The 23082-nt window shown below is 32.1% G+C and overlaps 1 protein-coding gene across 1 annotated transcript in view; it reads left to right on the forward strand.

The window, feature by feature from the left end:
* The first annotated feature begins 670 nt into the window (after window positions 1-670).
* The window catches only part of LOC118190573 (saccharopine dehydrogenase-like oxidoreductase), a 60436-nt gene continuing 38024 nt past the window's right edge, over window positions 671-23082 (forward strand). Inside the window, exons 1-3 of the mRNA XM_085823232.1 lie at window positions 671-956; window positions 8671-8777; window positions 18972-19052. Coding sequence (XP_085679358.1) covers window positions 773-956; window positions 8671-8777; window positions 18972-19052 — 372 coding nt within the window. The 5' untranslated portion in view covers window positions 671-772. The remainder of the gene's footprint in view (window positions 957-8670; window positions 8778-18971; window positions 19053-23082) is intronic.

The raw sequence follows: 23082 nt of genomic DNA on the forward strand, positions 1-23082 counted from the left end.
AGGAGAGGAAAAATGTCATAAAGCACTTCGAAGCTAGTAAGATGACAACACTTCTGCTTGCCTTTGATCTTTTTTATGGACTTGAAAAAGGATGTAAGGTGCGAAAACGTTAAGTAAAGTCTTTTGATGTTTGTGTATTAACATCATGATCATAAGATGTGGAAAGGATATGGGCTGTTTGTCGGAAGGACTCAGAGGAAGCGAAAGTTAGATATTTAGAAATTATAATGAAATTAGACAGACCAGAAGAAATTCGTATTTAAAGAGCATCTATATTCAGTGATGGTGTTAATGTTAAGGTCTGCGTGAATCGCATTGTTGGGGATAAACAAGAGACATTATCTATTTCTCTGAAAATTTTGTTTTGAAAACTATGAAACTCATTTGAGCGGGGTTTTTTTCTGCATGCTCTCATATTGGGCGTGCATAGTAGAGTGCTGCTGGGCGGGATTATTTTGTATAGGTAGTAGCTTGTTTGAAAGCAAATGATCGAGTCTAATTACTCAAAGAGCGAAAATTATTTATAAATATAAGAATATTATTAATAAGAATTTATACATATTGAAATATATCAAGAGTGTCAAAAACTTCCAAAATTTTTGGAGAAAAACCAGGCTTGATATTTGGTTACATTGAATATTTTTATAACATTTGGCAACGCTCGAATCGAACCAATATCACATGTAAACAATAATTTACTGTCGAACTTGCTGTGTCATTATTATCTGCCGTTTCATATTGTACATGCTGTTCGAACGTTAGTATTTCACTAATGGCCGGAGACAAAGAATTTGATATTATCATATTTGGAGCAACAGGTTATACTGGTCGCTATGTTATTGAAGAATTAGCTAATAGTCTTCGATCAAATAACGATGTGAAATGGGCAATTGCCGGTAGAAATGTTGAAAAATTAAAAGAATCATTAGATATTGTTCAGAACTATCTGCCTGATGGTAAGCATTCTTTTCATTATTTAGTATTTTTCACAAGATTTATTAAACTAAAATAACTGTGTGTTGTAATTTTTAAGTAGATCTTCCATAGAACTGACTGCGTGGGTGTTTTCGTGTTTTTTACTATGTATAACATGAAGACGAGAGACCCGTTTACTTTCCCGTCGTAATTAACGTCGTCTTTAAGAAAGCCTTGCTTTAATTGGGATTTTTTGCAGCTTAATTTATGTGAAATGATTTTTAAAGTTATGTAGCTATTAGTAGCATTAATGCATTAACATAGTGTAAAACTTATCATTCAGCGTATTGTAAAACAGGTATGTTCATTTGTGTATCTTCTCGTGTATTTCTAATATATATATAATTAAATTAATAATTTATGAGATGTAGATTAAACCTTAGCAGGGAGATGCTAAAGTTGGGTATTACATTTTAAAATAATGATAGAAATTTAAAGATGAATGCATTTCAGACATTAAAAGCTAATATGTATAGTAGGCCTTAAAGACAAGAAAATAAAAATGAATATATTATCTGATCATGAAATCCCACCAAACATGGAAGCTGTCAGAGATTGCACCAATTATTCTAGCAGAAGTTTAATCGAACAGATCGTTCTTTATATAAACATACAAATTATAGATATATCATAAAAAATTTAGGTTGATCTTTACATTATGTTAACTTGGCGTTTTTTTTGGCAAAAATTTGGCGACCAACTCTCCTACAGCAACCCTCTATTTTTTTTTTTCCCGCCACCATTTTGTCTTCACGAAGTAAAGACATGTTTCTTTTCTTTTTATCTACTGAACACTTCTTCCAACAATCTACTAGCCGAATTACACTTATGCTAGAAATTTTATCTAACAAAACTGCTTAATCATGACAAATATTCACTGCAAAATTGGGAAAAAGTGCACAATACCATACTCCTTACGCGTTTTTCAAAATAACATATGCACATAAACCATGTACACGCCGACTTATTTATTTTTACTTAAAAAAAATCCCAGAATTGCACAAAAATGGCATTGCGCACACTCTTCACTATATCCATGTACACTGCTTTTTTCTCATAAATTAGAAAAATTTCACGAAAATGCATAACAATTTTCTGAATCTTTAAACCCGGTAAAAAGAACATATATGAAATTACCTGATCGCGAAAAAGTATATACCCTTTCCAAATATGAACATTTCCCTGTATAAAATAAATAAAATATCCAAAAACTTTTACCTCTACATTATCTATTATATTACAAACGTCACTAACTAATTCATACCGCAAGCATTACAAATGGTTACAAATACTTAGTGTCAAATATTTAAATTATTTCCATGCACGTTTACGCAAATTACTTTACTTCCACCTTACATTTAGAACAATGCATAAAAATAATATCCTCAAATAATTAAAAATACTAACTTACCTATTCTTCTTCAGAATCTTGATTACATGTCCGATAAACTTTTCTTATTTCTGTTTCAGGATGTTTAAAATCATACTTATAGTTCACAGCAAGGTACCAGGTAAAATAAACAACTTAATAAAACATCTTTATTTCTATCTCGCACAACCTTAAAGAAACACTTATTACTACCCCTTTCAATCCCACTAAATACCCATTTCGAATTCAATTTAGTTAGGGCCATGGGATCCAAAAATTAACGAACACTGTTTCACACAACACAGAATAAAGCCAAATACAAAATTTCCAGATTTTTTCCCGATTTCCCCTCTTTTCCGATTAAAGAACCGTAATTCGTCCATTAATATCATATGACATATCCCATGATCTCTCATTTCCCTCACACAAAATAATGCGTAATCGGAACTGAGTACTGCTCACATTATTACCAAAGTCCCAGGTAGTAACCTTTATCGCCTCCAAAATGTCGCCAAACTACCAGTTACCATATTCTAAAGATCAGCCAAATTGGATTGTTTATCACATTTTTTACTTTTCTTTCATCATTGTTTATTGATTTACAAATAAATTTGCACATTGTGCCTTTCTTGATACATCCTTTGAATCCTCTCCTGCATGCTATCCCATGAAAAACAGGCTCCAAATTTTTTTAATTTTTTTAAAAATGCAACAGAATGCATCCTTCTTTACAAACTTTTCTTTCACCCTACATGTTCAAATTACTTTACTTTCTTACTTCTTTACAAAAACTTTAAACTAGCTTATCGAGAAGTAATTAGGTTCACGTGAAACCAAGACGAAATTAGTTTGTGTGTGTTGTGACCAGCACTGTAAAGTCGGTAGGGAAAATGTCTGACTCTGACTCCTGGAATTTTAAAGACTCCGACTCCCTCATATATATATATGTAAACGGTATTTTTTGGTTTTGCCAGCACAGGTGATAAAGTCGTCAATAATGATACAATTGATGCCAAGCGGAATATCCTCGCTGGTAACATTTTACTCCTCATTTTCAAAACAAGTTGCAGCCATTTCTTAACAGATTGTTTCTTTCAATACTGGCATACAATTACATAGAATTTTTACCAGATAGTTCAATTTTATCCCCTAAGGCCATTCGTGGGCAGTAATTAAGTCAATTAGGATGCAATCACACTGCTCATCTGATGACGAAAATATAGAAAAGGCAAAGTCAAGGGTTAAATTCATCAATTCTAATGAGAATGCACAAGCGAAGTAAAGCACTGCGCTTTTACATAATTTCTGAGTAAGCTATTCGTATGAATTGAAATAATTCTTTCATTTAAACTTGTATTCCAAATTAAGATTTAACTTGAAATTAATACAGATTACTGAAGGAGATAAGATTTTTGTAGCGTAGTTTACGTGAGACAAGATCACTAGAAGTCACGTGATATGAACCGGCGAATCAGGATGTTAGACCATGAAAGCATAGTAAATTCTTAAATTAATGTCTTTTTACAAATTTATTGTCTTTATTTATTGGCTTTTTACAAAATTTTACACGATATTAAAATGTTTATGCCCTCAAAATAAAAAAAAATTCTTAGAACAAACATTTGTTATGTGTATAATGTATGTTGTTGCCAATAAAGTCTTCTTGGCGAGATTTGCACCGACGAAACGGAAAAGTACTATGAAATGGAAAAATGGGCATTAGTAATTTCTAAGAAACAGTAAATCTTCAGCAAGATCTTCTTTGTTGGAAGCCATAGATCTGATTTGATAAACTTGACAGCTGAGAAGAAAGAGTCTTTCCACACTAACTTGAGTAAGAGGAATAGCTGTTACTGGTACTTCTTGTAAGTTTTCAGGATAGATTTTTATAAGTTCTAAAAGAGGTGTCTTGCAAGCACAATCATATTTCTCTATATCTTCAAAGGCCGTGTAGAAATCTTGTTTGTATTTTTTCATTTTTATATCTAAAGGCTCATTGTTCTTTATTTTCATTCGCTTTGCCTTAGCATTTTCAATATTATCCAAAAATATTTCTGAAAATCTAATTCATCACTGGATAGAGACTCAATTGCAATGTCTGCTGTTTGACTGTCCTGATTCGAATTCTCCAATTGTTGAGAATAATTTCATTTTCAATAAAAGTTATTTAATAAAAGTAATAAATTTAAATTCTATTATAAATCCTAACAAAGTTATTGAATCAACTGCTGTTCTTAAAGCAAATACTTTTAAGTTACCAAGACTAACAGATAAACAAATTTTAGTGATTCAAGTAATTGGAATTTTTAGGTCAGTATAAGGCTGCTGTTCACAATGATTCATTATCAAAAGTAAAATTAATTAGCTATAAATTGGCAAACATGACATGTTAAAATCTAATGGAATTTATTCGTGAAGTAACCAGAAATCATGAATGAGCTATGCAGTTGAATGTCAATGGAGAAATAAAAACAAAACACCCAATGGAAGTGATTCATCACTGGAAACATAATTAATCAAATAATCATTTCCACTCCATGCACGATCATGTAAACAACAAGCAGAATAAATACTTTAATAAAAGTTTGCCTAAAACTTATGAATATTTGCTCCAGTTATTAAAAATGATTATGTATATTGTGATGAACTGCATGAAATTAAAAATGTGGGTGGGAATAAACTTGTTTTTTATCCCTTAAACCTCAGTATAGAATAAAAGAATGTTAAGAAAACAAATTGTTAAATATGTAATAAAAAATAACAGATCTCTGTGTCTATCATTGATGTAAAATCAGGTAAAAGTAAAGTTATGCCACCAATGGAGTTAATTAGGCAACAGGACAAACATATAATGCTATGAAAGTCAAAATTGAAAATGGCAATGAACAATCCCAAAGCTGAAGAAACTGACCAAATATGTGCAACTAATTTAGCCTTTCCTGATATTACCATCTCTAAAATAAAGAGTTAAGAAGATTGCAATTGGCTGATTATTTTGAATGCAGTGACAAAGTTATTGTTATTCTGATTGGTGCAGATTATTATCATGAAGTAATTGCAGGTAGATTTAAACATAAAAAAAAAAAAAATAATAAAAAAAATAAAAAATAAAAAAAAATAAATAAAAAAAAATAAAAAATAAACGTACAGATTCTGAAACACTATTCAGATGGTTTTTTTCAAGGACAAATTGATTCTGATGGTGTAAGTATGGACATTGTTGTTAAGGGATTGATCTCAACACAGTTAAGGCAGTTCAGGGAGTTAGAAAACTGGCAGTTGAACAAGGAAATGAAAGTGTAAAATAGATAATGATATTTGGGAGAATTTTATCAGAACTGTCAAATTTAAAGGACACTGAGGTTAAATTACCTTGGAAAGAAAATTCATTGAATTTAAAACATATAATGTAAATGCAGAAGCTCATCTTAATAAACTGATTAAAAGGTTGAAAAACGATCCACTGCTTCATCAGCAGTATCACACAGTTATATCACAGAATTTAAAAATGGGTATAGCTAAGGAAATTAATTAAAATTCTGAAGAAACCTGGAGAATTTATTACAGGCTTTGACAACCAGTTGTTTGACTTGGCAAACTGAGTTGTGTTTCATGCATCCAGCCATTTGAAAAACTAATATTCTTTAAAATGATTGTCTGTATTCCAGTTCTAATTTAAATCCACCATTTCAATTTCTGATACATAATATAGCTTTTGCTGCTGACACTGAACAATTCATTCTACAGATTTCTCTGTTACCTAAAGATAGAAATGCTGTAAGGTTTTTTTTGACAAATAATGTTGTAGATGAAGATGGAGATTTGAATACAAAAGTGCTTAGGATGATTCATGTTTGTCTGCTGCTACAATCATATACCACATGAATACCTTTGAAGAAATGAATCAGAAACCTATTGAACAAAGGCGTGTACAGAGGATGATATAATACATGGCAGTGAAGAAAAAACAAAGCTTTGTATATGAAGACATTAAAAATGTATTAAAAGCTGCTAGTTTGAAGAGCTTTATACACTAATTACGTAAATAGAAGTTTGCTTGAATTCTCCACGATCATCACCTACCTCTGCTCTTTCATATCTTCTGCTTTTAACTGCATATCATTTCCTAATAAGAGCTCCACTCTTATTGATACTCGAATTAAAATTGCATCATATATTATTTTCCTTCTGTCGCAGATGCACCTTAATTCAGAAACTTAGAGAGTTAACTTCTGGAGCCGTTGGAGTGAGGGATACCTCAAGCGCTTGCAGACACGATCAAGAATAGAATCAACCAAAATCCAACCTCAAAGTAGGACAACTAGTTTTGTTGAGAAATAAAAACAAGACTCCCATGAAGTACACATTAGCTTGCATTGACATTTTTCTTGCTCTGGATGGACTAATATGATTCATGGATATCAGAATATCAGTTGAACTTTTTGCTGAGCTGTCATCAACATCAGCCCGCTTCCATTCCTAATTGGTGTTGGACAACCTTCTGGTGGAAGCTGGGGTGTTTGAGTTTGAATAGACACTTTTTTCTACCTCTGAATGGTAACTACTCATGATTAAATAATACTATACACCTTTGCTGAGAAATGTAGTAAATTCACTGTTATTAATCAAACATTAGCATCTAATAGCACAGTCTTCATTCTTCTCATTCCTGCCTCAACCCTGGTAATGTGCAGTCGGATAGAGTAGACTTTAAGGTACCCCTTGTATTATATAAAAGTTGTTGTTTGATTTATCGCCAAGTTGTTGTTTCATTTATGGTAGCCTGAGTAGTTGAATGTTATGGAAACCCTACTGTGATGTAATCGGGTGCACGATTCTGGGAAATTTTGAATCATGGGATGTTTTGTAAGCATTTTGTGGTGTGTGTTGGTTTGATTCTTTAGACGGTAGAATGGCCAAATGTAATAAGATTAATTTGAAATTTCTGTACGATTTGGAGCAAAAGGGGAAAAGAGCTTTAATTGACTGGTGTGTAAATGAAGGTTTACTTAGTAGCCATTATAAGTGTTCTGTATGTAGGAATGATATGCGTCTAGTTGAACGTAAAAACCGTTTAGATGGATTTGAATGGGTTTGTAGGAAGAAAGGTTCAGTTGGTCACTATGTGAAGCGTTCGATCAGAAAGAGTACCTGGTTTGAAAAAAGTCATTTGAGTATGATTGATATTTTGATTTTTACGTGGCTCTGGGTGTACGAAGCGAATTCGAAAATTATGGTAAGTGAACATTTGCTTTTAATAGTGCTTAAATGTATAACATGTTTTTCCTTTTTTATGTTATTTTATTGTTTGGTTTAAAATGTGTTTTATTGAGTATATGTATTTTTTGTTTGCCTATATTGTAGAATTTGGTGCTCCTTTGACTTTTTAAGTGAAAATATATCGATGTGTACATGGACAAAGTAAAGGGAGTGCGCAATGCAAGTTTGTGCGATTCTGGGATTTTTTTTAAGTGAAAATAGGTTGACGTGTACATGGATAAAGTCAAGAGAGTGCGCAATGCCATTTTTGTGCAATTCAGGAATTTTTTTTTACATGAAAATAGGTCGATGTGTACATGGATAAAGTCAGAGGAGTGCGCAATGCAATTTTTGTGCAATTCGGGGATTTTTTTTAAAGTGAAAATAAGTCGATGTGTACATGGATACCGAGTTTGTGCAATTGCTTGTCTTGTATTTTGGCTTTGTGTAGTGGCGATTTTTGGTGCAAAAATTGCCGCTTCGCGAGCTAAAATAACGAGTCAAAGAATTTCACAAAATCAGTATCCATGTACCGCCAAAAATCGCCAAGTTTCGCCAAGGGGTACCAGTCTATTGCTTCTCTTTATCACTAGTTGCAATGCTCTAAATATGTGAATTTATATTTGTAATTATGAAATAATGGACATACCTCTCACATTAGATATATGTTTGCACCGATAATGCTGTGTCATGAATAAAGAAACATATCAGGCAAATAGAAGTAATTAAATGATATTGTACCTTTAAACTGAGAAATATAGTCAATTCACTATTCTTAATATAACATTCATAGCACAGTCTTCCCTTTTCTCATGCCTGTCTATCTTGTTAATATATGTCTTGTTTCTCATCATCACAAATTATAGTGCTATGAATATGTGAATATACACTTATAATTACAAAATAATAGACACACCTCTCGCACTAGTTTAGATGTATGTTAACCTTGATAATGCTATTCCATAATTAAATAACATATCAACCAGCCATGACTGCAGATTTCTTGTAACCATCTCAATATCTTCTTCCTTGTCAATGGATGTATAATTTTAATTTTGCTCTTTCAGATCTAAATATACAAGAAACAACAATCATCAAAGCTGATGTTGAAGATCCATCATCTATTAATGATATGTGCAAAAAAGCAAAAGTTATTTTAAATTGCGTTGGACCTGTAAGCATTATTTATTATACAACTTATAATTATCTTAAGTTCGTGTTTATTATATTTAACTATAAAATACAAACTGGAAAGTGTTCTTAGGAATATATAAAATTATATTTACATTAAGTTTTATATAAGCAAATTATTTCTTGGTCATTTATAACAAAATTTGCAATATGTATACTATAAACTTTGATTTGTTAATATGTTTGTGTGCAAAATGTGTCGGAGCAAGTCCAGTGTTTATTTTTGTATTAGATAGATACGAGATTCATTTTTATATATTACTGTTATCTTCACAGTTTTTTTAACAAAACTGATCCAATAGCAATATGATGCTTGGAGCAGTAAAAAGAAATGATGATCAATGTGCTTCTACATGTCCACTGAAAAGTTGCAAAGAAATATTAATGTGACAACGCACCATACTGCCAAAAAGTATTTATGTGGCTTACCCAGGCATGCATATAGCTTGTGCAGAGGTATACATATAGGTGGATTTGGACTTTTGATATTTTGCTATAATTTTTCTGGTTATATTTCTTTTTGCATTGAGTACATTTGTTTCCATCATAACAAAGCGTAAAGGAATAATGGAGGGGTTTTTTTTCATTACTTTGGAATGTACATTGGAATAAAACTCAGATTGGCAAAAGAATTATTCTTCAGTTTTGGAATATTATACTTGTACTAGAAGATGCACCAAATTAGGTATGAAAATTTCAAAATTCATTTTTAAAAGGAAAATATGATCATTAACTCTCAACTTCAGAACATATCAAGAGGTATCAAAAGAATTTTGTATTGTAAACTATCCTGATGAATTAAAAAAAAGTTAATAACATTAATTTATTATCAAAAATGCTAAGCTTACGCTGTACTGTGCATAGTACCTGCCACTTATTAAAACTCTCTGATTAATAAACACAACTGTTCATTATATTCAGATTTTCAGTAATGGACACAAACTGTCATTTGTCATTGTTAAACTCAGATGGGCAAAAGACTTATTCTTCAGTACCAGAATATTTTACTTGTGCCCATCAAAGCTTTTTGTAATTCATCCATTTAATTTATTGGAGGACCATTTCTGTAATCATTTAGGTGTGTAGTGCTTCAGTAAAACAGGTTTGGTTGAAATTTTCCCGTTTCGGCTCCTGTACATGTGAGGTATTGTTTTCGGAGTTCTTTGTCCACAATGGACTTCAGAAAGACAAAATTTCATTGTTTGAATGTTAACAAAAGCAGTCCTCTAGATCAGGAATCTCTAAGCTTTTTAGTCCATGGGCCATATTGGCTCTTTAATGAAGTTTGGAGGGCTAGGACTTAGTTAGTCCATTATGCCATGGTGATGTAACTATGATGAATAGCATAACACTTGTTTTTAAACAAGGCATCAAAATTTTTGCAATTCGATCTGTACCTCTGTGGTAACATGAAGAGACTTCTTTTTAGACTTTTCTGCAGCTTCTCCTGACATAAAATTCTTGAAACTGTTTCAACATTTGCAGAAATAATCTTTTCTCAGAACATTAGAGATTTCTGCTATGTAACTTTTAGTGGATTTACATCCTTAATGTAACAATTTATCAGTGCATTTTGGTTATATTTTGATCAGTTGCAAACTTTCTGTTGGAGGTATTTAATATTTTGAAAACGTTTTGTGTTTAAAAAAAAAAAAAAAAATTAATATAAATTGCAATATTAACAAAAATTAAGATACAAACAAAATCACTGTTGGAAATTTCTGTGAACAAATATAATATTACTATGAAAGTATGTAAAGATAACACACGAAACTTTTGTTCTTGTAAAATGTGCAATGATAAAAATTTTTAATGCAGTGTTTCTGTATTTCACTTATCGTTAATTTAGGAATGGTTGTATAGTGTTTATAAAATTTTTTATAAATCATGCATGACAAGCAAAGTATTTATAGATTGCTCATTATATAAACTAGTTAATGTATATATTACCTTGCTTATTTTAAATTTTATAAAATTATTTAAAAAAATCTTTGGCAAGCAGGGTAAGTGGTGTTTGCAGACCATAGTTGGAGACCCCTGTTGTAGTGGCATTGCAAATGAGTGAGGGTTCCTTTGTGACTAATGCCTGGTAGGTGGTGGAAGTGTAATTTCTTTATCCCATCTTTTGATCCACATTCAAAAATCTTCGCTTTAAGATAGACTTTCTTATATTCACAGAAAGCTGTGAACAAATTCATGAAATATTTCTTTGTTTTAGTGTCTGTTAAGTCTTACACATAGTAGTGTACATAACTACTGTGCATTAAAGAAAGGAAGTGGTAGCAGTAGGCTGAAGAAAATCAAAGAAAGCATTGATTATGCTTATATTCATGATGTGGCAGATATATTAAAATAAACAGACATAACGCAGTCTTTCTGATGGCTAGAAATATAATTTTCTGAATTTGAATAAATCACTGGAAGAAACATCCCCCCTAATTTTCTGTGTGTTTGTAACATATTGTAAATACCAAGCTCTCCCCCCCAAAAAATTAAGCATAGAAAAATAAATTGTTAAAAGAGCAATTTAGGTAAGGTGACCAGATTTTCCGGAGGGCAAAGCGGGACGCAGAGATCCAAACGTGGGTGCTGGGGGGAAGGTGGGAGAGGGCAGAAGTCCTCTTTGAAGGTGAAAATTCAGAGTGCAAAATTTTTAGTGAGTCACATTGTCCTGTAAAGAATCACCTATCATTTGCGAATTAGCATGTGTGTTAAACAGACTGTATTATTGAAAGAAAAAATATAATTTATCTGTATCTCAGACTGAATTAATTATTAAATCAACAATCATGGACTTTGGAATCTGGACTGAGACAACTCAGACGCGCTTTCAGTAAGAGTAAGAGCGAACAAAGAATAAAAAAGAAAAGCATTCAGAAATTAAATGTTTGTAACTTCCTACCTACCTTACTGCTTGAATGTGTCCATCCAGCACATGACGCCGCAAATGTATTAATTCGACACGGACGATAGTCCTTCTTGATCAGCCGCTGACCTAGAAGGATCATCCTGTGTAGGTGCTCCGTAGATGTATTTCATTGACAAATGAATGCTTCTAAGAAGTTTTGGCTCTTGTAGAAGTCTTGCATATACTTCATCACAGGAACTGTCAAACTCAAAATTGCACTTCACCATTAACATTGCTTGTAGTGTTTCCAGTTTCAACTGTGCTTTTTTCAGTTGTTCATATGATATTCATAGAAGAAAAAACTCTTTCATTGGCAGCGTTTGTCTCTGGAAGACACATAAAAAACTCCACAGTTTTCTGGATTTGCGCATGTGGCACATTTTTATCCTTGAAATGAAGAAAAATTTCAGCTCAATGACAGTCGAGACTAGTTTTCTGACAATTCCAATCTGCAATCTTTTGTGGTGAAGTAAATCGCCTAATGTCTTCATGAAATAACTTGTTATTATTGATGTCAACCTTCGAAATCTTCCACCCAAAAAGTTGCACGCTCTCTTGTACTTTTTCCCATGTTGGTGGTTCCTTTAACACAACCCAACTAAATGCATTTATATTTTCGAATTGCTCAACCCTCTCTTTCGGATATCCAGTACAGTTGTAAAAATTTACAATGGTTCTGATAATGTCATTTTTTCTCACCAATCCTTCCTCTTCTAATTGGGTAATCAGCATACATACTTATTTGGCAAAAAGTTTTTTGCGCTTCTCTCAGTGCATTTATGTATTAAATCACCCAGTTCAGAAGATACTTCCAATGCTGTTACAGTCTGTGCTTCTATGCACAGAATTGTCGCTTGAAACACCGCAGCGATATTTTGTATGAAATAGAGCCACAATTCAGCACAGGGATTCTCAAAAAAGTTGCGGATTAGAGTATGGCACTTCCTTTCCGACAAGAAATAGGATTTGAGTGCAGGAAACAATTTTAAAACTCTGTCTACTGCAGGCATCAGTGATAACATCTAGTTTTCCAATATCCTAAAACGCGCTGGTACTCTACACAGGCAAGTTGCAAAATTCTGTGAATGACTCAACACGAACAGTGTAGATATAGAAATAATAATAAATTTTCATAATAACTGCTTCCACATCAATTTGTAAGCAATTTCTTGCTGTTTGGATTGCGTTGTGGACTATATGAGCAGCACAACCAATAAATACCTAGCAGTTTCTTCCCAAGAATGTCACTCACATAAGAAAAAAATAAATAACCACCGAAACACGACAATTGCGCGCACACACCACCTTAGCGAAAGAACATCTATGTAAGAAGAAAAGGTTCCATAGAACATAATGTAAACCAGTTTGCTATTCGCTGGAAAGTGGAGGGAAAATTTAAACTCCGATGTTCGCACTTTTTTTGCTCAAAATAACTAATCCATTAATTAATTTACTTGCGTGAAAAATATTTTCTTTTCCTCTAAAGTTTAAAGAAATTTAAAACGATATTCATTTTATGCACTCTTTGTAAACGTGACCTTTGAACTTCGATGCTGGCTTGAAGCTTTGGCGACAGATATTTCGCGCAAGCTGTTTTTTTGCCTTAACCACCAACACTTTCGCCGCCCGCATTTCTGAGTCATGATATCATAGCTTTATCGGAAGCAAGCATCAGCAAGGCGTCGCCAATGCACTGTGGTGTCCAATTCGAGTTAATTGATGTTAAGAGTCTCTCTTGCAGAAAATCGGGGCAAACAGGCATCCCACCGGGACAAGCGAGGGACCTCGGTACATGAAGTCTGAAATCCGGACTGTCCCGCCTAAATCGGGATGTCTGGTCACCTTAATTTAGGCATTCTTCATCAGAAACTGGAAGGTGAGAAGGAAGGGCCATATCATCATGTGGCTGAAAACTGGATAAAACAAATTTAACTTGGGCTGCTAAATGAATACGCAAAGCTACACAAAATTTATGATACAGATGAAACTAGATTACATTACAGAACATTACCAGATTACACATTAATATTTAAAAGTGAAATTGCTCCTGGTTTAAGAAACTGAAGGAAGGAGTTACTTTATTATTAATGCTCACAGAGTTGCCAACTCTCCCGATTTCTGACCATACTCTTGCCAGTCTGATTTGCAACATATTACTCCCGACTTTCTCTTTTTCTTAAAATTTCTCTCAATTTTTATGTAGCTTGGCTTAGTACTTCATTATTTGCACCCAAAAAAAGTGATTTTGGGCATCTGAAAGCACTTTTTTTCTCTTAAGATATATATAAAAGAAAACCAAAGTTGTTTTATCAGTAAGGTATGGTGCACTGCTGCTTTGTGTGTGATAGTCCAGAATATCGTTTTCCACTTCTCCAGTGCGAATCTAATGCTGCTGTGGGTTATCTGGCAAATGTGAGCACAAAGCAAGATTGAGATTGTTATATCCTTATGTGAGCACAAAGCAAGATCGAGATTGTTATATCCTTATGTGAGCACAAAGCATATGTGAGTACAAAGTAAGATCGAGGTTGTTATTTCGTTTGTCTCACCAGTGAGCAACGCAAGTTTCATGTGCTTCTTAGAGGCAGTTTAAGAAACTGATCTTTTATCTTAGTTATGTCTGCTAAAAATATAAAATACTCGCGCATTTTTCAAAAATTATACACAGAGAACTTGTTGTTGTGACTTATCTCACTTGTCTGACAGTAACATCAGAACAAGCCCAGAAATTCATTGTGGTAAGGAGTGCAAGATTGTGCCTGTCTTGAGCCTTGAGGACCATGCAGTTGACAGTATGGGTTCTGCTCAGTTCCGCCCCCAATTTTGAAGGAGAGCACCCCGTGGGGGATGGGTATGAGGGTCTCCTACCTCTCTTCCCCTACCACAAACCTCTCGAGAGAACTTTTGGGTCTGCATATATAGAGTATCCCCATGCTGCACAGATGCTATGCATTTACAAACACCCATGCCGGGTTTATCCCCGGCCCTTCGATACAGCAATCAGCGTTGCTAACCACTATCCTGGTTGGGTGACACACAGAAGAATTTCCTTCTATTATTTTATCAAAGATATGTAATATTGCTATGCATATAATTTGTAATTGCATTTTTTCGGTTTCATATGGTCGAAGTGCCAATGTTCTTAAACACATGCATACACAAGGATAATTTAAGTTGTATTGGAAAAAAAATCAAATTTTCTGTGGAAACAAAGACCAAAAAATTATTAATGCAGAATGCCTGTTCTCTGCCTTTTTACTGGAGCACAACCTGCTACTGAATGCATTGGATCGTGTTACAATTTTATTTAGGAACATCTTTCTCGGCAGTGAAATCACTAAGAAATAATCAAGTGCAAGGGTAAAAAAAGCTGTAATTGCAGAAGAAATGGGTTCAAGAAATTCATATGTAAAATAAATCTACAGTTATTGATTGCATTAAAACTATTCCATTCTCCCTCTTATGAATGGAAGCAATAATACCGATGCAAAGCTGAGTCCAATTTTTGTTTGTTTGTTTCTTTTTTTTAATCCAGGGTGTTCAGAAATGGAGTGTAGTTTATTTTATGTCCCCACTTTAGAAGAAGATTTGACAGGCTTTAATACACAGCACAGGTAATTATTAAAACTTTGAAAAGAAGTGTAATTCTTCAGGATAATTGCTTAGCACTTAATTCTGATAATGCCAGGAATGGTAGGCTTGAAGACTGATGTTGTAGGCATGTTAAAGAAAAGAAAATTCATATTTGCAAATTATGAAGTGCACCTGTCACCTTTTAAATTTAGCCGTTGATAGAGGTCAGTTTCTTTGCCAATAAGTATGGATGAACACGTTGATATTTATTATTATCTTGAAAGTATTTCTAAAAAAAAAGGGAAAATTGAAACAATTCTAACAGTTGCATAATACTGAAATAAGAACTAATCTGAAATATATATGTACATACTGGTTATTTGTATCGAAGTTATCTAAAATCCTCGACCACTTCTTACATTTTTAAAGAACAAAGTAAATTCTTCTAGAGGTAAGATAAAAGGCTGTCTCAAAATCTTAGTTATAAAATGCTTTAAGTAAATGGAGTAGTTATATCGTCTGTTGTTAAAAATAGGTGTGAGAAAAATTAACTAAGAGAATTAAATTCATAATAACCAAGGGAACCAAATCCATTAAATTTATTAAGAGAGACTTAAGTAATTTCTGCCCGTGTGAGCAATTTAATTGGCAGTTCTCAAAATAATACTACGAAATATAAGCGTAAAGCTCTCCCAAAATAAAGATAATTGCTTGATGAGGACCACATTTTCCGATTATTGTAAGTTTTTCTTATGAAGAACGAATATTTTATCTGTTTGTCTTCGGACCTTAATAAGGTTTATTCCATTTTGCCATCATTCGATGTTCGTAACACAATTCTTCAGTGCAAAATTCCATTAATGCATGTTTTATAATCAATGATTAATGATCTGGTTAAAGTATCATTTAATGATTAGGGAAACTGATTAGAGTAATTTCTACTATTAGAAGGTTCAAGTAATAAAACCTTTTTTTTCTATACTTGTATTTTTACATTATTTGCATTTAAATATTATCTGAACTTTCAGACATTTATTAGTTACTATTAAATTTAGTTACTATTTAAAGTTAATTCATTATTAAGAACTATATTTTCTTTCTATATATTTTCATTAATCGTTTTTGTCATTGAGAAAATTCTCCAATTTAAAAAAAAAAAAAAAAAAGTCTCCTGATTTCTGAGTGTCGTAGGTTGGTAAGTAGTGTGCAGTATAAGTCCAATGATTAAGAAGACAGCACTGGTTATTATGAAATGCAGAAAACCTCAAAATTTGGCAAGAGTAAAAAATTTGTTTCTAACTTATAGCAACAAGAACTCATGAATAACAAGTAGTATTTTTAGTGATTTTCTTTTGAAATGTGACAGTAAACTGCAAAATGGGAAAAAAAAAAAAAAAAAAAAAAAAAACCCTCTTATAAGGTAATGCTTTTGATATCATATTTTTTTTGGAAGGAAAAGGGAAAAAGTCTGTTTTCCTGCAAATGTAATTTCTAACATTCAGCATTTAGTACAGGGTATAATAAAAGTTCAAATATTGTTACAAGAAAGTGGTTCAGCAACTGAAGAACAAAATTCAGTTTTGTTTTCAAGACTTAGAAGGGCAATATCTCTGCGAGAGACCATGAATGTTATAGTCAACACAGGGGTTTTAATCTCTTAAAATTGGTTAAAAACTGTTTTTGAAAATACAGCTTTTATGTAGAAGCTTCAGAGGAACTTCAAATTAATGTTTTGGACATCAGGGTTCATTTTTAGAATGTAAATCACAACTGCATGTGCTAAAAGAACATGAGAAACTAAAAGCAAAACAAGAAAAATTCTTGAACTGAAAGGTGCTGATCAGAAAAGTTACTAGTAGTATTAAGAAATTCAGAATACATTTGACAAATTGCTGTTTGACAGTATGAACAAAAATAGCTGGAATAATTTTTTATAATAGATAAAATTTCATCAAGAACATAATTTATTTTTAAAAAATTAATTTCAAAATTGCATAAATACTTTAATTATAGCATTTTTTATAATTTTTGAATTAGATGTTAATTACTAATTTACTGGATAAGTTTAATACTGATATCACAGTCTGCAATGCACAAATTGCCATCCATTGCTTAATAAACTTAATTGCTTAATAAACTCAAATATGTTTGAAATGGAGGTCATTTTAATAAGCTGTAGGTATTATACGTCCATTATAGTTTTGCAGTTCTGTTTTCAGCCATATTAAAAAAAAAAGAAAACTTGCTTACTTTGTGATAAATGTCCTTTATTATTCATTATTTGGGTAAATGTCCTTTATTATTCATTATTTGGGTAAATGTTCTTTATTATTCATTGTTTTGGTGTTTTCATGGTTTTTCTGTTTTGCATAATCTCACGCAAAAGCAAAAATATAAATTTTATGAGCATTTTCTTTCTTTTCTTTCTTTCTTTTTTTTTTTTTTTTTTTTTTTTGTGATACTTCATTTTCTGTACAGCATGCAGTTTTTAGACCAAATTTGAGTTTAAGTTACTCTGTTGTTTAGTTTTATTATGGTGCTTTTTGATTTTTGTTTACTTTTGAAGTTTCTGTAAAACTCTTACCAAGAAAATGCGAGTTTTGATGTTTCTGGGGAAAAAAAAAAAAAAAAAAAAAAAAATTTTTTTTGCCTTTGATAAAATGCTTGCGCCTTTGATAAAATGCCCCCGCCTTTTTAAATGGAAAACTGAGATACATAGCTGAGAAAAGAATATATTTTTAGTAAAATTTCCTGTTGTGCAAAGTTTCCTGCATTTGAGGCATTCAAAAGAAAGAACAACAACAAAATATGATTCTCATCACAAGAATCAGACTTTTATCAGTGTGTGTTTTAAAGAATCGAATTTAAGTCAAGGTCAGACATTTATTCCAAAAATATCCATACCTGATTTAAAGCCATACTACATATTTCAATGCCATGTTAGTATATTTTGGCTAATTTCTTTTTCCATGCCTTTAGCTCGTTAATAGACAAAATTGAATGGTTGAAGACAATAACAAGGAAATGTTGTCTAATTTCATGACAACCCTCTAAAAAAATCACGAGGAAAGAGATGGAGGTAACACAGTACAGTAATTTCAGCTTAGTCACATTTTAAATTAAGGATGTAGGCATTTGAATGCAATCTTTGTGAAGAATATATTTTTCTAGAAGAAACAGTATAGTTGCTTGTTCATGTCTTGGCAATCCCAAGTTGTGAAATCCATTGCAATTAAAAAAAAAAAAAAAAAATGTAGTGCAAGTAATGGTTATGAAGACAGTTATTGCCAGGAAAGAAGCCAAACCAAACTGTTAATACCTTGTGCAAAAGAAATATACCAGCACCAAATGGTATGTCCTATAATAAAAAAGTACTCATCAGGTTGAGTAAATATTAAGGAAAATTTTTTAATAAAATTGTGTTTGATAAGGGAAAAGAGAGATTTAAATTCATTTTCATATTCAGTATCTCCCTTCCCCCCCAAAAAAATGAGTAGAAATTAACTTTTTTTTTTTACAGCGAAAATACGTGTATTATTTAATTATATTTACATTACTTTTATTGAGAATAGCAAAAATTTAGTGCTTTCTTTGAATGCTTTCCCCCTCTAAATTAATGTTATTTGTTAAAAGTAATCAATATTATTGTATAATTTGTTATTTAGCATTTAAAATTCCACATCAATTCTTTTATAGTACAACTTTTATGGTGAGAAGGTTGTGGCAGCATGTGTTGAAAATGGCACACACCATGTGGATCTCAGTGGAGAGATGAAGGTTGAGTATTGTTTCTTATTGTTGTTAATGCAAAATAACTCAAAGTTCAGATTTATGGACTTCATTATAGTTGTGTAAATACACTTAATGTATTTTGCATCCTTTTGCAACACAAAAACTGCTTGGTTCATCTTAAAATGAAATAAATATTTTAATAAGCTTAAAATGAAATAAATATTTCAATAAGAAAATAATTCATATTTATATAAAATGTGGATTTTTGTCTTTTATGTGTATAAAATTGTATATTTAATGTTAGAATTTAAATTCTCCATATAAAACTGTAGTGGAATGTAATTTAATGTTTCTATATAATTATTAATATTTCTTAAGTGGCAATATGATGTAATATTTTGAATAGTTATTAAGATTAGCCGTGTGGCAACAATGAGTCGAGCTAAAAACTTGGAGTGTTCCTTGATAAGCGTCGTGAAGCTTTATTTAAGCGCAGATGCATGTTTTATTACCTGCTACAAAAAAAGATAAACTTCAAAGGGACTTCAAATTATATGCTGCCAATGGCACAGAAATTCCCACTTATAGAGTAAAAGTTTTAACGCTTGATCTTGGCCTTCGTCGAACTTTTCGATGGTCATTCATTATTGCCAAAATTAATAAAGGCATAATCGGAGCAGACTTTTTGGACCATTTCAAGTTATTAATTGATTTAAACAACAAAAGATTAATCAATGGTGTAACTAGCCTTACTACTCAGTGTAAAATTACATCCCTCTCCATGTACATGATAAGCTAAAATACATGATCTGTTATCCAAGTATCCGAATACTATTACAAAACCTAATCTTTTGATAACATCGAAGACTTAATGCTATAACTATTCCTGACTGATACTCTATTCCTAGAATTAAAGATTTTAACCACATTTTAAAAAATATTTTCTAAAATTGATCTTTTCAAAGCCTATTTTCAAATTCCTATAGCCGAAGAGGTCAAACAGAAAACTGCCATAATTACACCATTTGGCCTCTATGAATTTAATGTAACGAGCTTCGGTTTGCGAAATGCACCAGCTACTTTTCAAAGGTTCATACATGAAGTATTTCAAGGTTTGGACTTTACTTTTCCATATCTCGATGACATATTAATTGCTTCTGCCTCAGAAGAAGAACAGAGACATCACTTGAAACTTGTTTTTGAAAGATTAAATGCTTTTTGAGAATCAACATTTCTAAGTCGATCATGGGTGTTGATAACTTAGAATTTTTAGGATATCTTATACACCGGAAGAATATCGTCCTCTACATGAAAAAGTTGAAGCAATAATGAATTATAAATTACCAGACACTATCCATGATTTGCAAACTTTCTTAGGAATGCTTAATTTTTATTGATCGTTTCTGAAAGATGCTGCTAAGACACAAGCAATACTTCATTAATACCTAAAGGGTGCTAGCTAAAAAAAAAAAAAAAAAAGTTAGATGAAGCTATATTTAACTTGTAAATGTAAACAGGATTTGGCAAATGTAGCTCTTTTAAGTTATCCCAATTCAGATTTGCCCTTTTCACTATGCACGGATGCATCTGACTGGGCTATTGGTGCAGTTCTCCAACAGTTTGAAAATTTAGCCTGGAAACCTTTATCATTGTATTCAAAAAAATTAAATAGCACTCAGAAAAATTACAGTACTTATGACCGCGAGTTACCGGGAATACATCTTGCAATTAAGCATTTTTAACATGTTAGAAGGTCACAATTTCAAAATTTTTACAGATCATAAACCACTAGTTTATGCTTTCAGACAAAAGAACGAAAAGGCATCACCAAAACAAATGCGCCAATTGCAATACATATCTCAATTTTCTACTATCATATGCCATATTAGTGGAAGTGAAAACATTGTTGCAGATCAGTTATCAAGAATAGCCTATGCCTCTATTTCACTCATTGATTATGGTAAAATTGCTGACAAACAAGTTAATGATAAAGAATTACAAGATTTACAAGCTCAAAACAAAACGTTAAATTTCAAAAGTTATTTACTTCCATCTGGTAGAAATCTGTGGTGTGATAAATCGTCTTCTAACATTAGACCATTTATACCCAAGCAGTTTAGAATGGATGTATTTCAACAAATCCATGGGCCCGCTATCCAGGAATAAAGTCGACTGTTAAAGAAATGACGTCCAAATTTATTTGGCCAAATATCAAAAAGGATAAACAAACATGGAGTCATGCCTGTATTGGTTGTTAAAAAAATAAGGTTTCATGTTATACAAAGTCTGAATTAGGAACTTACAGCAGCCTGATGAAAGTTTTACTATAGTTCACATTGACTTAATAGGTCCTTATTCACCATCTGATAATTTTGTGTATTGCTTGACTTGCATTGATCGTTATACTGGTTGGATGGAAGCCATTCCTTTGTGTGACATAACAGCAGAAACCGTTGCCAGAGCATTTTATAAAAATCAGATTACTCGTTTTGGAGTTCCTTACCAAGTTATTACAGATCGTGGAGCATAGTTTACTTCTGAACTATTTCGAACCTTGGCAATTATATGTTGAGGCAAAATTCAACATACAACTTCCTGTCATTCACAGTGTAATGACAAAATTGAGAGATTTCATCGAACTTTGAAACTTGCTATCAAATGTCATAATTCCATTAAGTGGTCTGAATCCATTCCAACAATTCTTCTGGGTCTTAGGGAAGCCTTAAAAAGACTGTGGATATTCCATTGCACTAATGGTTTACGGGAAAACACTCAAACTTCCTGGAGAATTTTTTGATAAACCAACAGTCTCTATAACACCTCAAACATTTTTGGATAAATTGCAAAAGCAAATGGAATTGTTCAAGCCCTCTGCGGTACAGCGAAAAATGATTCCTAAAGTTTTTGACCATAAAGATCTAAATGTGTGTACTCATGTTTTCCTAAGAACTGATAGAGTCAAGAAACCATTAGAACCTAGTTATGAAGGACCCTTCAAAGTACCTAAAAGAATGGAAAAATACTTCTTGTTACAAATCAAAGGTAAGGTACTAAACATTTCGATTGACAGGCTGAAGCCAGCCTATTGTTTGACATCAGGCGAGCAAAGGCTGGAATCGGAAACTTCTGACACCCAGCCCAAGATTCGGACTTTGTTAAAATCTGAGAGCAATGATGAACGACCTCAAGGTCTCACAAACTGGACAACTAATAAAATGTCCTTCACGTTTTAGTAACAATCTTGAACATTTTTCCTAATGTCTTTTATTGAATATGTTTAATTGTACTTGTATTTATTTATTAGATTTAGTATTTTTAATTCTAATGTCAGCTTACACTACATTACTCCACTACCAGAATCTCTTAAATCATAACACAGTTGCTGGAGGGGGGGCCGTAATGTAATGGAACATAATTTAGTGTTTCTATATAAGTATTAAGATTTCTTAAGTGGCAACATGATGTAATGTTTTAAATAGTTATTAAGGTTTGCCATGTGGCAACAACGAGTCAAGCTAAAAACATTTACTTCGAGTGTTTCTTGATAAGTGTTGGTAAGTGTTGCATTAACTGGTTCTTAAAAGTTTTTTATATTTTTATGTAAAAAATAAGTAACATGTTGCAAACAAGAATGGAAATTGTAAAAATAAATATACTGTATCTTTTAAGACCAAAATAAGCATTTATTTCATTTATACTCTGGCTGATCAGTTTTGATTTCGCTTATTCGTCAAATCCACAAAACTAAATAGCTACATTTTCAGTGTCTCTTCTCTCTCTTTTGGCAGAGGGGAGTAATCATTCTATTGTTTTATCTTCATCTTCATGTTTGTAATGGTAGGAAATGCTTTTAAAAAAGTATTAGCTATTTCAAATACAGATCAAAAATATTTTTCTTTTAATGTTTGGGAAAATTTAAAAGCTTTTATGTATAATTGCAACTTAGATTTGAAATTTACATGGAAATAGAGCTTTTGATTTTCAGTAAAATGGAAGTACAGGTTCCTGATTTGACATTAAATGTACTGACGAATATACAGTAGAATGTAATATACAGTACAGTAGAAATACTGAT

Source organism: Stegodyphus dumicola, chromosome 9 (assembly GCF_044657685.1).
Source record: "Stegodyphus dumicola isolate Sdum_Otavi_A_Nest chromosome 9, ASM4465768v1".
Lineage (NCBI taxonomy): Eukaryota > Metazoa > Arthropoda > Arachnida > Araneae > Eresidae > Stegodyphus > Stegodyphus dumicola.